The sequence below is a fragment of the Cebus imitator genome, unplaced genomic scaffold, assembly GCF_001604975.1.
Source record: "Cebus imitator isolate Cc_AM_T3 unplaced genomic scaffold, Cebus_imitator-1.0 Scaffold15, whole genome shotgun sequence".
Taxonomy (NCBI): Eukaryota; Metazoa; Chordata; class Mammalia; order Primates; family Cebidae; genus Cebus; species Cebus imitator.
In genome coordinates, this window is record NW_016107330.1 from 6,070,647 (window position 1) to 6,084,705 (window position 14,059).

The 14,059-nt window shown below is 50.2% G+C and overlaps 1 protein-coding gene across 14 annotated transcripts in view; it reads left to right on the top strand.

Moving 5' to 3' along the window:
- FHAD1 (forkhead associated phosphopeptide binding domain 1) overlaps window positions 1-14,059 on the top strand; it is a 162,584-nt gene that overhangs the window by 125,402 nt on the left and 23,123 nt on the right. For all 14 annotated transcript variants that reach the window (XR_005196334.1, XR_005196336.1, XM_017504765.2 and 11 more), the window contains 5 exons: window positions 2,325-2,431; window positions 4,785-4,944; window positions 6,973-7,105; window positions 12,149-12,278; window positions 12,983-13,110. Coding sequence is in view for 12 of the 14 variants with exons in the window: in XM_017504765.2 (XP_017360254.1) it covers window positions 2,325-2,431; window positions 4,785-4,944; window positions 6,973-7,105; window positions 12,149-12,278; window positions 12,983-13,110 (658 nt within the window). In the remaining 2 variants the exon portion in view is untranslated. The remainder of the gene's footprint in view (window positions 1-2,324; window positions 2,432-4,784; window positions 4,945-6,972; window positions 7,106-12,148; window positions 12,279-12,982; window positions 13,111-14,059) is intronic.

Sequence of the window (14,059 nt, forward strand, 5' to 3'; positions counted from 1 at the left end):
AAATAAAAAATAAAGAAGTCTGTCCTCAAAGAACTGACAGTTTTCAGAGAAACAAACATATGAATGGGAAAGATCCAGAAAGCAGCTCGTAAAGAAGGAGGCGCCGATGGGACACAGAGGAGGGATTTGGAAGTCCCCCAACAGGAGAACCACCTGCCTCACCCTTGCACCAAATTCTAGTGACCGAAGTCTGACATCACAGGGTTTTTACAGAAAGACAGGGATATGCGGCCTCCCCATTGTGAAAAGCTCCCGACTCCTCCTCCTGTTTAAACTCTAGAAATAGTGGTCCCATGACTTGGAGAAGCGTCAGCACTGCCTGGCTCTGCTGTGGTCCACTTCCTTAGAGTGTGAGCAGGCTTGAGTTCTAAGGTTCTGTCCTCAAGTTGAAAGATTTGTGGTTGCAGCCAAGGACGCACTCGTGCGCACACACGCATGCACGCACACGGAGAATACATTATATATATGCAGTTATTTTCATTGTGATGATCGCCAGTCTTTTTTTGTTGTGTGACATGCACCTGCCAGTGTTTTACTTTAATTCATAATAAACACAGTACCTTCTAAAGTCTGTATAAGGCCAGGCACGGTGGCTCACACCTGTAATCCCAGCACTTTGGGAGGCCGAGATGGGTGGATCACCTGAGGTCGGGAGTTTGAGACGAGCCTAACCAACATGGTGAAAGCCTATCTATCTCTACTAAAAATACAAAAATTAGGCAGGTGGTGGACGCCTGTAGTCCCAGCTACTCAGGAGGCTGAGGCTGGAGAATCACTTGAACCCAGGAGGTGGAGGTTGCAGTGAGCCGAGATTGCACCACTGAACTCCAGCCTGGGCAACAGAGCAAGACTCCATCTCAAAAAAATAAAAATATATTTAAAAATGAAGTCTATATAAGAGGAGACTGGATTTCAAAAGCCTGTGAACTCAAATGAAGTGGCAGTAATACCTGCCCCAAGACTAAGGCTCCTAAACCCCTTCCAGAAGGGCAGGACCTCCTCCCTGCAGCATTAACATGACCTGTCTCCCCAAGGCTGCAGTTTCCCAGCTTGCTGAGATGCACACCCTGTGTTCTTCCAATCAAATCCCCTAGCAGGGCGCCTCCCCTGCTGTTCTGCTGGGCACCCTTCACCCCTCCACTGGGCACAGCCCCCCTCCCATCAACCATTCTGAGTCTCAGGGTGCCAAAGGTGTGCTGTCCTCGGCAGGTGGTGGGGAGTTGTCCCCGCTGCTTGCCTGGTTCCCAAGGCCACTCTTCTGCCAGCTCCCCCAAGGACACCATTCATTCACATCCAGCCCCGCCTCTCTCCACCAGGAAGTCAAAGAGGCTGATGAGAGAAGAAAGCCACACTGTCTTCCTCTCCTTCTTCTTCCCTGTCCCTGAACCTCCTCAAAATCACCTTCCCCTCTCCCTCCACTGTCAGAAGCCCACAGGCACGTCAATTCATGATGGTGGGTGGTGGGTGTCACTCTCATGCAAGGCATATTTGAGCCTCAGACTCAACTCAGCCAGATCCATTGTTCTATCTCAATGGATTTTCCTTTTTCTTTCTTTCTTTTTCTTAGAGACAGGGTCTTGCTCTGTCACCCAGGCTGGAGTGCAGCCTTCAACTCCTATGCTCAAGCAGTCTTCCCACCTTAGCCTCCCAAGTAGCTGGGACACAGCCACACATCACTATGCCTGGCTAATTTTTTTGTTTTTTAAGACGGAATCTCGCTGTGTTGCCAGGCTGGTGTGCAGTGGCACAATCTTGGCTCACTGCAACCTCCGCCTCCTGGGTTCAAGTAATTCTGCCTCAGCTTCCTGAGTAGCTGGGACTACAGATGCCTGCCACCATGCCCAGCTATTTTTGTATTTTTAGTAGAAATGGGGTTTCACCATGTTGATCAGGCTGGTCTCGAACTCCTGACCTCATGATCCACCATGACGGCCTCCCCAAGTGCTGGGATTACCGGCATGAGCCACCGTGCCTGGCCTATTTTTTTTTTTTTTTTTTTTGTAGAGACGGGGTTCCGAACTATGTTGCCCAGGCTGGTCTCAAACTCCTGGGCTCAAGTGATCCTCCAGTCTTGGCCTCCCAAAGTGCTGGGATTACAGGCATGTGCCCAGTGCTCGGACTCAATGTATTTTCTTAAATGAAGGTGCAACAAAAAAGTCATTTTTGTTTCAGAGTTTTTAAAGACTGTCCTCATCCCTTGCTGGGACTGGCATCGCATGGACCACTGAGAATCTCTTTGCATTTATACTCGGTGCCTCCCTGACACTCAGGAAATAACATGGAGTGTGAGTGGAGCTGACTTCACCTGCTTTTGTGAATTTCAGAGACGACTTACTGGCTGCTCAGAAGGAAATCCTGTCCCAGCAGGAGGTCATCATGAAGTTAAGGAAAGACCTCACCGAAGCCCACAGCAGAATGTCAGATTTAAGAGGTTTGAACGATCTCCTGTGTCTCTTGACCTCCGACCCACTAGAGAAAGGAAAGAGATGAGGCTTAAGAGTCGAAATCTTTGGCATAAGAAATCCTGCTTCCCTGTGCTGTCCCGGCACCCCAGGCAAGGCTTGATCCTTGCACAGAGAGAGGGCTCAGTACATGCTGCTTGAGGAGTTGAGTGAATGAATGAATGATATGTGTTCGTGCTTCTCAAACTTCTTTGTCCAATCTTCCAGATGACAGGTCTCTGCTTAAATGCCACTTCCTCCAGGAAGCCCTCCCTCACTCACCCTCACCAAACATAGCCAAGAGATCCTGCTATGCTTGGGCTCCCTTGGCCCTTCTACTCTGTCTAACCTACCACTTAGCACACAGCAAAGCTACCTTTGACTGTTTTTTTTGTTGTTGTTGTCATTGTTTGTTTGTTTATAACTCAGGGTCAGCAAAAGCTGTATCCTGGATATATCCCTGATTCCCATCCTCCACTGAGTCCCTGACTCAATGCCAGAAGGCACAGGGCACATTCTCCAGAGGACTTTGGACCTCTGCACTGAAATGCAACTTTCTTCTTCAGGGAGAAGTTTCCTTTAGCACAGATTTGCTTCTGGAAGCGGAGACTTGGAGGGCAATCCCGGGCTGTCCCTGCGGCAGGCCATTTTGCACAAGCCCCAGCACTCACTAGCTTTGGGACTGAGGGCAAGGGGGTCTCTCCAGGCCTCCTCTTCCTCAGATGCCAAGTAGAGACAACGTGACTTCTTCCTAGGATTGACGTGGCAGTCAGTGGCTACCTAGAGCTGGGGCAAAACAACTGAGTTCTGCGCTGTTCTGGACAGACCCAAACAACGCTGCCTCCAGACTCCCGCTTCGCTCCTCCTCATCTCCGCCCTTTCACTTCTGCCTCCTTCTTTCCTGCATCTGGGAGCAGCCTCTCTTTCCCATCCCTACTCTCCCTCCAGCAAGGACGCAGACAGGCAGGAGCTGGAAGATAGAACTAAGCCTGGGGAAGTGGAGGAAGGGAAAGGAATGCTCTTATCTTGCGTCCGTCCCAAGCCCGTCAGTGGTATTTGCTCCCTGTAGCTGTTGCTGTTGCATTTAGGGCTGAATTTTTCCATAATAGGGTATGAGAAAGTGTGGGGTAGAGGCTACAGTGTCCGGTTCTCAAGGAGAGGGATGCTGAGCCCGATTCCGTGTCTGCTCACTCTTAGTTGCATGACCTCAGGCAAATCCCTTATCTCTTTGAGCCTTAGTTTCTGCATCTGTGAAGTGGGGATGTTCATAGTAGCTACCTTATGCCTATAGTCCCAGCACCTTGGGAGACTAAGGAGGGCAAGTCACCTGAGTGATCACCTGAGTGATCCACCCGCCTCGGTCTCCCAAGGTGCTGGGACTACAGGCGTAAAGAGTTCAAGACCAGCCTGGCCAACATGGTGAAACGCTTTCTCTACTGAAAATACAAAAATTAGTCAGGCATGGTAGTGCATGCCTGTAATCCCAACTACTCAGGAGGCTGAGGCAGGAGAATCACTTGAACCCGTGCGGCAGAGGTTGCCATGAGCCAAGATCGCAGCTTGGGTGACAGAACAAGACTCTGTCTCAAAAAAAAGAAAAAAAAAAAAGTGTCTACCTTGAAGGTTGCTACACAGATTGAGGTCATGCTAAGCAGAGACAACTGAGTCTGAGCTTCCCCAGAAGCAAACACAGAGAGCAGAATTCCACTGCAGGCAGTTTATTTTCGAGGTAATCCCAGCAGGAAACAACAATCCCAGCAGAGGGGGAAGGGTGGAGACTGGACGGTCAGTCACGTGGGCACAGGGGCAACTGGAGCTTAATTTGGCTGGGAATGCTGGGGCGTGAGGGAGAACACATGCGCCGGGCTGCCCCACCTAAGGGGTGCAGACTCCAGCCCGCACCAGCCATTGGCAGGAGGTCGCCACACCTCTGCTCTTACCTTGCCCCGGTCCCAAGCCCTTCAGTGGTATTTGCTCCCTGTATGGTGGCCATATAGCAGAGGAGGCTTCAGAGGCCTTAGCAGAGATGCAGAAACAGGCAGCTGAATGCCAGCTGGAGTGCCCTGAAATGCCAAAGGGACGCCGGTGCAGCCCTGCCAGCATCCACTGGTGCAAGGCGAGGGTGGGGCAGGAGCCCACACACCTCATGGAGATGCCACCGCCAGCAGGTGACAGTTGCGTGATCTTGCTGTTACTTGCTGAGGTGCAAGCAGACCTCCTGGCTGTTCCTAAAGCCCCTGAGAATTCCCAGGGGGCAGACCTGCCTGGTGGTTCTTGTAGGCCCGGCAGATCTGCCGTGGCCCTTAGCGGAGCCCCTCTCACCGGCCCTCCTGTCACTCCCAGGGGAGCTGAATGAGAAGCAGAAGACGGAACTGGAGCGGAACGTGGCACTGGTCCAGCAGCAGAGCAAGGAGCTGAGTGTGCTCAGGGAGAAGATGGTCCAGATGAGCAGCCTGGTGGAAAAGAAAGACCGGGAGCTGAAGGCCCTCAAGGAGGCACTCAGGTTGGGGGGTGGTTGCAGGCGGTCTCCTGGTGTGGGGAGCCACTGAGCCTTGCACACAGAGAGGGCTCAGTATATGCTGCTTGAGGAGTTGAATGAATGAATGAATGATATGTGTTTCATGACTTTGCTTAGTTCTGTGCTTCTCAGACTTCCTTGTCCAATCTTCTAGATGACAGGTCTCTGCTTAAAAGCCACTTCCTCCAGGAAGCCCTCCCTCACTCACCCTCACCAAACATAGCCAAGGGATCCTGCCGTGCTTGGGCTCCCTTGGCCCCTGTACTCTGTCTAACCTACCACTGAGCACACAGCAAAGCTACCTTTGCCTGTTTTTGTTGTTGTTTTGTTGTTGTTCTTGTTTGTTTTTTTTGAGATGGAGTCTCACTTGCTCTGCCACCCAGGCTGGAGTGCTGTGGAGCAGTCTCAGCTCACTGCAACCTCTGCCTCCCAGGTACAAGCCATTCTCGTGCCTCAGCCTCTGGAGTAGCTGGGACTATATGCATGAGCCATCACGCCTAGCTAATTTTTTTGTGTTTTTAGTAGAGACTAGGTTTCACCATGTTGGTCAGGCTGGTCTCGAACTCCTGACCTCAAGTAATCAGCCCACCTCAGCCTTCCAAAGTGCTGGGATTACAGGTGTGAGCCACCACACCCGGCCCATTGCCTGTTTATCGCCTGCCCTCCCCACAAGGACAGGGTCTTTGTAGACCTTGCCCACTGTTGATTCCCAGTACATAAAGGAAATTAATATTTATTTAACAAATGAATAAACTGGAGGTGTCAGCTTAAAATATGTAATAGTGTCATTGTCCCATGGGTTTATCTTTAAAAATACCCATGAGTTTGCATTTTTACCTGTAATCTTACCCATATTTTAAAATGAGTCATGTTTTCACAAAAAAGTTTGAGTGAAATTGATGTTTTGTGGATATTTGGTAGCTTCCTGTGCCTTGTGGCCGAAGCGGATTCATAGTTGCTGAAGGAACAGACTCCAGACCCAGCTGCCTGGTTTCAAAGCCAGACCCTAGGCCAGGTGCGGTGGCTCACACTTGTAATCCCAGCACTTTGGGGGACTGAGGTGAGCTGATCACCGAAGGTCAGGAGTTTGACACTAGCCTGGCCAACATATAGTGAAACCCCGTCTCTACTAAAAATACAAAATTAGCCGGGCGTGGTGGTGCACGCCTGTCCCAGCTACTCGGGAGGCTGAGGCAGGAGAGTCGATTGAACCTAGGAGGCGGAGGTTGCAGTGAGCTGAGATCACACCATTGCACTCCAGCCTGGGCAACAAGAACAAAACTTCGTCTACAAAAAACAGAGGCCAGACCCTCTACAAGCAAGGTGACTGCAGGCAGATTGCTGTGTGTCTCTCTACTTGTCTGTAAAATGGGACAAGCAGAGTACCTAACTTGTGGGATTATGAGAAATAGAAGGGCTAGCCACACATAAAGTGATAGAAACAGCGGGCATGCAGTGAATGTCCCCGTAAAGCCACAGCAGGTGTCCACAGCCCCAGTGTAGGAACCAAGGGCAGGTGCTCCCTGTCCTGGCCACTCTCCCATGAGTTCCCTGAAACCGAATTCTCTAGAAATCTGGGAGCTGGAAACTGAAGTCTCAAAAGAATTCTGTTTCCTATAAAAATAGAGCTCCGTGGCTGGACCCCCTGGCTCACGCCTGTAATCCCAGCACTTTGGGAGACCGAGGCAGATAGATCACAAAGTCAGAAGATCAAGACCATCCTGGCCAACATGGTGAAACCCCAGTTCTAGTAAAAACACAAAAATTAGCTGGGTGTGGTGGCACACACCTGTAATCCCAGCTACTCAGGAGGGTGAGGCAGGAGAAATGCTTTAACCCGGGAGGCGGAGATTACAGCGAGCCAAGATCGCACCGCTCTACTCCAGCCTGGCGACAGAGTGAGACTCCATTTCAAAAAAAAAAAATAGAGCTTCATTTCCTGGTCTTCCAATGAGTACAAAAGTAATTTGTGGTTCCCAGAACCTCATGCCATCTGCCTCTTCTCTGCCCTAGGGCTTCCCAAGAGAAACACAGTCTCCAGCTGAACACAGAGAAGGAACAGAAGCCCAGGAAGAAGACCCAGACGCGTGACACCTCTGTGCAGATAGAGCCAGTCCACACCAACGTCTTCTCCAGCAGCCAAGAGGTGAGTGCCACCCACCCGAGCACCTGGAAGGACGTGTTAAGACGGGGCCCAGTGGTGGCTTTCTTTCCTTTTGAAGATATTTTCATCCTAAGTTCCAAAAGTATGACTTGCCCGTGTGAAATGTATAACGTAAATCGCAGAACCCTGCCTGTTCGGTCGCAGTCACCAGAGGTCACAGCTGTCCACAGTGTGATGTGTGTGCCGTGAGATCTTTCCCTCACAGAGGCCTCCACGATCTCACACGGTCAAGAAGGTGCAGTGGCTGAAGATCAGGTGTGGATTCACTCCACCTGCGTTTGAATCTCAACTCCTCTGCTTAGAAACTCTGTGAACTTGGGGAGGTTACTGTGCTGCAGTTCCCTTTTCTGAGAGTAATGACCATCCCCACCTTATGGGTTGGTTGAGAAATAGATTTTATGTATATACACACCTGAATACACACACACAAACACATACAACCCATACATATAGATATTTACTTATTCATTCATTTATATTTACTTCAAGGTGAGGTCCCACTCTGTCACCCAGGCTGGAGTGCAGTGGTACAATCAAAACTTCACTGCAGCCTCAACTTCCCAAGTTTCAAATGATCCTCCTGCCTCAGCCTCCCTAGTAGCTGGGACTATAGGTTCATGCCACCACACCTGGCTAATTTTTGTATTTTCAGTAGAGATGAGGTTTCGCCATGTTATCCAGGCTGGTCTTGAACTCCTGGGACTCAAGAGATCCACCTACCTCGGCCTCTCAAAGTGCTGGGATTACAGGTGTGAGCCACCATGCCTGGCCCATAGAGATATTTGTTTAGTACATAATTTTTTTGCTAATGGTATCAAACCATGTACATTCTGCAACATGGGTTTATTTTTACAGACACTATATAATGGGCATCTTTGCAAGAATATGAAGATCTGCCTCACCCTTTTACATGGCTGTATGGAATTCCACTGTGTTTGTTTTTTCCAACCAGTCCCCTTTGGATGGACACCTAGGCTGTGTGTCCTCTTGTGCAACGCTGCATTTAATGTACTTGTTCTTCCTGAATTGTGCTTGATGGGGCCAAACTGCCTTCCCAAAGAGCCATGCAGTGAGTGCTCCGTGGCTGTGTCTTGGTAGCTGTTCTGTGCACCTGCCCAGAAGCATCGGATGGGAGCGTGTCTTTCAGTGAAAACAGCCTTTACTGGGCCATCCTGGAAGCTGGTACTCACACTCTGTCCTATGGCTGGGGCTGCGCTACTCCCCGTGATCCACAGCATGCGATTGTGAGGTGCAGTGGGTCCTCAAGGCCCTGGGTTTCCCGGGGCCTGGGACTATTCTTTCCCTGAGGCTTTTGGAGCCTAGAGAGCATGGCGTTCCAGTAATGGGCATTGGATTTTTGCTGGGAAGCCAGGCCAAATGTGTCAGCTTGCTTTCTGGCGCGCTCAAAGATGCCCTTCCCCTGCCAGACAGCCTTGAGCCAGGGCTGCAAACAGCTTGAATGAAAGGGCTCGAGGTCCAGCCAGCTGTCCTTGGCAGCGATCACTGTCCAGAGCACCTTCACACAGTGTCTCCTGGTTGCTCAGGGCGACCAGGAAGAGGGGTGGCCGTAAGCTCCATGGGGGGGGAAGTGTGCGGCACTCCTGGTGGAATCCCAGGCTTTTAGAGCAGAACCTGACCCATATTCATTCACTCATTCAGTGACTATTGAGCATCTGCTGTGTGCCAGGTCCTATGCCAGGGATAGGAGAAGACACACAGGGCCCACCCACACCAAACGCCCCTGGACTCTGTGCACATCTGTTGGACTGGATTGTTGAACTGGGATGCCCTTGATGTTTAGTTTATATTATGTGGTGGAATTCGTGGAGGAGGATTGGGGAGGGAGACTGCAAGATAAAAGGGAAAATATGTTTGTTCCTTCTTGGAATGGTTTTCCTCCCTCGGGCTCCTTTCTGCTTTCTAAGCCAGAGTGGGTCAGAGGGCTTAAGAGTTGTATGAGAAAGAATCTCCATCCTCTCCAAATAAACCAATTCCCCGAAGGGCCGTGAGGAGGGGTCATGTGGTGCTCCCGGTACCCCTCAGGCCAAGCACAGGCTGTGATGCAGCCTCAATGCCGTGGCTACCCCTACACCCCCAAAACTCAGTATCCCCTACCCCCTGCTAAACATAGAGAAGGACAGAGAGAGAGGGAGAATATTCCAGGTTGTTTACTCCCAGGGCAAACACGCATCCTCAAGAGGTGACCAAGGCCAGTGTAGAGCCAACCCCGGAAGGGAAGCAGCCTTGCAGCTGTGAGCAGGCTGGAGCCAGGGTCCGAGGACAAGCGAGGCCCTGCTAAGCGCAGCAAGGGTGGGGTGCCTTTCCCACAAAGCTGCGGAGCCCTGCTCCCAGGCGGAAAGCCGGGGCAAGCTCTTTACAGCTCCTGTTTCTGACCTCTGTTCATGCAGGCTCCATATTTATTGAGCACCTACTAGGCTCAGATACAGCCCTGGGCCCTGGGAGTAGCACAGTCCTCAGAGGAGATAAAGACTGCTCTCACCGAGCCCATCACGGAGGGGAGACACGGAAATACACAAGCCAAGATCAGGCGAAATGTCCAGTGGGAGTAAGTGCTCTGAGGAACGGCACAGAGTGACCTGGGGGCAGGAGGGCTCTTTGGGGTCGGGTGGCGAGGGAGGCCTGTGCTGGAGGAGACGTGGAGCAGAGCCGGAAGGAAGGGAGGGAACAAGTGATGGGGACATGGGGGCGGGAGTAGAGACCGTCCCAGGGGGACCTCGGACAGCACTGTGGAGTCCCTTGAAGGAGGCCACAGGCCCTGTTCCCCGGTGGCAGTGTGGCTAGCACAGGGCCAGGGATGTGTCATACAGGCTTTGGCAAGCACTTGAACCATCAAAGGAAGAAGAACAAACAGATGTCCCCTTTGCGCTTCTCTGCTTTCTTTTCCCGAGAGCACTTATCACTCTCTGGAATTAGAGTATCTGTGCGTCTGTCTGTCTGTTATCTGTCCGCCCCATAGAACTTTGCCCACTGCAGCAAGGGCTCCTCTGCTCACCCCCTGATCTCACCCCTGCCTAGAACAGTGTCTGGCATGCAGTCACTGCCATCAGCCAGTAGATAGATGGATTGGCAGCTTTTTAACAATGTTGGTTCACTTCATACTACATAGATATTATCTTCTGTACCTATATCTAGCTATATATGTATATGCGTGAAGTGAACCAAAACTGTTATGTTAGAAATTATTATAAAAGAGCCAGATTGTCAATTTCTTCTCCTTCTTGCCAGTTTGACTGAAATCTTCCCTGGCAGCTCTATCTACAACTGAAAACTGCTCCCAACACCCCACCCCACCTCCCCGCTTAATTTTCTCTGTACTGGTTATCACTTCTACCGGATATTTTCACCTTGTTGTCTGTCTGCCCACATGAGGATGCAAAATCTATGACAACAGGGCCGTTGCGGGTTTAGCCACTGCGGAATCCCTAGAGCCCAGAACCAGGCTTGGCACACAGAGGTGCTCAATAAATCGATGTGTGATGAATGAATTAATGAATGAATTGCTTACCTGAGAGAAGCATTGTTTAACTCAGAGTTTATGAATGGACTTCAGGAGGTTTTGACGCTCTGGAAGTTGTATGCTAATATTTGTGTCGATGTGAATTTTTCTGGAGGAAAAAAAAAAAAAGCCCTGCATGCTTCCAAATCTTAAAAGGGTGCACGACCCTTAAAAGATGAAAAAGACCTTTCCTTGTCTGTGCTCTTAGTAAACCCAACTTAGTAAACCCAACTCTGGGTACAGTGGCCCACGCCAGTAATCCCAGTGCCTTGGAAGGCTGAGGCAGGAGGATTGCTTGAGCCCAGGAGTTTGAGACCAGCGTGGGCTACAAAGTGACACCTGTCTCTACAAAAAAATAGAAAAAATGAGCCGGGTGTGGTGGCACGCACCTGTAGTCCCAGCTACAGAGCTGGAAGGATGACTTGAGCCCAGAGGTAGAGGCTACAGTGAGCTGCGATCATGCCATTGCCTTCCAGGCTGGGCAACAGAGAAAGATCCTATCTCCACAAACCAAAATAAACAACGCGCGCGCGCACACACACACACACACACACACACACACACACACACACACAACTGTAGTCTGAGCTGTTTAGGATGATCCATCTGGGTCTAGTGACTACCATATGGGACGGTGCAGGTTTAAAACATTCCCTTCACCACAGGAAGTTCTGTGGGACAGTGCCACTCTGGAGGCTCCGAAGTCTCAGAGAAAGGTTTTCCTTTCTCCAGCCCAAATAAGAGCCAATCTATCAAATCCCCCTAGCAAATATATTTTTTTTTCTTTTTTTTTCTTTTGAGATGGAGTTTCGCTCTTGTTACCCAGGCTGGAGTGCAATGGCGCGATCTCGGCTCACCGCAACCTCCGCCTCCTGGGTTCAGGCAATTCTCCTGCCTCAGCCTCCTGAGTAGCTGGGATTACAGGCACACGCCACCATGCCCAGCTAATTTTTTGTATTTTTAGTAGAGACGGGGTTTCACCATGTTGACCAGGATGGTCTCGATCTCTTGACCTCGTGATCCACCTGCCTCGGCCTCCCAAAGTGCTGGGATTACAGGCTTGAGCCACCGCGCCCGGCCCTCCCCCTAGCAAATATTAAACAACCATCCTTATCACCAGTTAAAAGAAAGCATCATGCATTCTCATCTGAAAATGCCCTTCCAGGAGTAGAATTTGCTGTGGCTGTTCAGAAATAAGACCAGAATGGCAGCAAATGGAAACCCAGGCATGGAATAGTATTAGGAGAAAAAGAAAACATGGAGAGGGAACCTGGAGGGGCCCTTTTATTTACAGTAATGCTAAATAGGAAAGCTGGAAGTCTTCCTACATGTGACCTGATATTTGAGATGAAAAATGTAAATTCTGTCTCTGCTGATGCCCTAATGATGTTTTCCCAAAGGTGCTAAGTGACAGCGTTCCACTACCCGTCAGTCGTTCATGTTTCTGTGAATGTAAGAGAAATCTTCCAATCCCTGATCAACTGCTGCCCGCCCCATTCTACCCACAGGAGCCGTCCTTCAGCGACCTAGGGGTCAAGTGCAAAGGGTCCCGGCATGAGGAGGTCATCCAGCGTCAGAAAAAGGCCTTATCTGAACTTCGAGCACGAATTAAAGAACTTGAGAAGGCCCGCTCGCCAGGTAAGTCTCCTTCCGAGTCAGCACAGGGGACCCCAGACGCGGGCTCACATTTGGGACTGACCAGTTTGCCAGGAGTACCATATTTTATCCGCATCGTCTCAGAACTCAAAGGACATTGTAACACACAAAACAATGGGCAGACAGTGATCTCAGAGTCAAGTGCAGGCCTTGTTCCAGAGGCTCCAAAGGAACCCAGAAAATACTGAAGGAGATTTTATCCTATTAAATAAATAGGATTTGATGCACAGCTCACTATTGTACTTTTTCTTACTTCACGGTAGCTGGGTGAAAACTTTGTCATGGCTGAACACTGTCTAAGGATCAATGTCTGGGAGCCACTTAGAGTACCTGTTTAGAGGGGCTCGTGCTCTCCTAAGACTTAGGGTCTACTGCAGGTTTGAGCACCGTCTAGGACCTGGAAGCCTGGGTTCAAGTTCCACCCTGGTTCCGTGGCTGGAGGACCTTAGCAAAGTCCTCCCTCAGTGCCTTGGCACTGACGCCTGTGTGGCTGCACCCTCATATGAGCCGGGTGACCTTGGCCGAGTCAGTTAATCCCTCTAGGCCTGTGTCCTCATCTCCAAGGGAGGCGGCCGTGAGGATGAAAACGAGCCTGCGGTAAGCGTCCCGGAAGTAGTAGCTGTGGTCATGACATGAAATCACTTCTTCCTGAGCCCTTCTTTTGAGTCTGCTTTATTCTTTTATAGGTCATAAACACCACCTGAATGAATCAGTTCTAGATTTAAAGAACCTCAGAATGGAAAACAATGTCCAGAAAATACTGTTGGATGCAAAACCGGATTTGCCAACTCTCTCAAGAATAGAGATCCTAGCGGTAACCAAAGAAAATTCTCTCTGCTGTGACTGGCATGGAGAGGAGGGGCCTGAGGGCAGACATGAGCTGGGTTCCCTGGCACAACCGTACATGTCAGTGGTTTGGGGCCAGGTCCTCCCTGATGGGCTGTTGTCTATACTCACTAGTTAGTACCCTGACCCTACCAGTTGTCCAGTGTTTGCACAGAAAGGTGTCCTTCCGTTTCTGCACAGCATGGTTTAGCGTGGCAGTGACGTTGGGCCAGATTAATCACTGAAGCGTGACAGGACCCTTTTCACATCGTGTGTTATATTCTGCAGAACGTGTTCAGCAGGCTAATTTATCATGTTCCACCATGAGTTTGTCTGAAGTTTGCTTTTCACTGTCACCTGAAAAACACAGACATATAAAAGGCAGGAGAAGGGGGCCGTGATTCAGAGCACATAGCTCTAGAGTCAGAGGGACTCATGTCGAGATCCAAGCTCTGCAAGCTGTGTGACCTTGGGCAAGGCTCTTAACCTTTCTGGGACTCCCTTTCCCAGCTGTAAAATGATGATGAAAATACTGAAGGAGATAATTCTCCAAAGTGCTTAACCCAGTGCCTGGCTCAGAGGAAAAACCTGATAAATGATATGTTATTATTATTAAGTACTGTTTAAATAGACCAGGTGTGGTGGCTCACGCCTGTAATCCCACCACTTTGCAAAGCCAAGAGAAGAAGATCTCTCGAGGTCAGGATTTTGAGACTAGCCTGAGAAACATAGCGAGACCCCAGCTCTACAAAAAAAAAATTAAGCCGGGCGCGGTGGCTCACGCTTGTAATCCCAGCACTTTGGGAGGCCGAGGTGGGTGGATCACGAGGTCAAGAGATCGAGACCATCCTGGTCAACATGGTGAAACCCCGTCTCTACTAAAACTACAAAAAATTAGCTGGGCACGGTGGCGCGTGCCTGTAATCCCAGCTACTCAG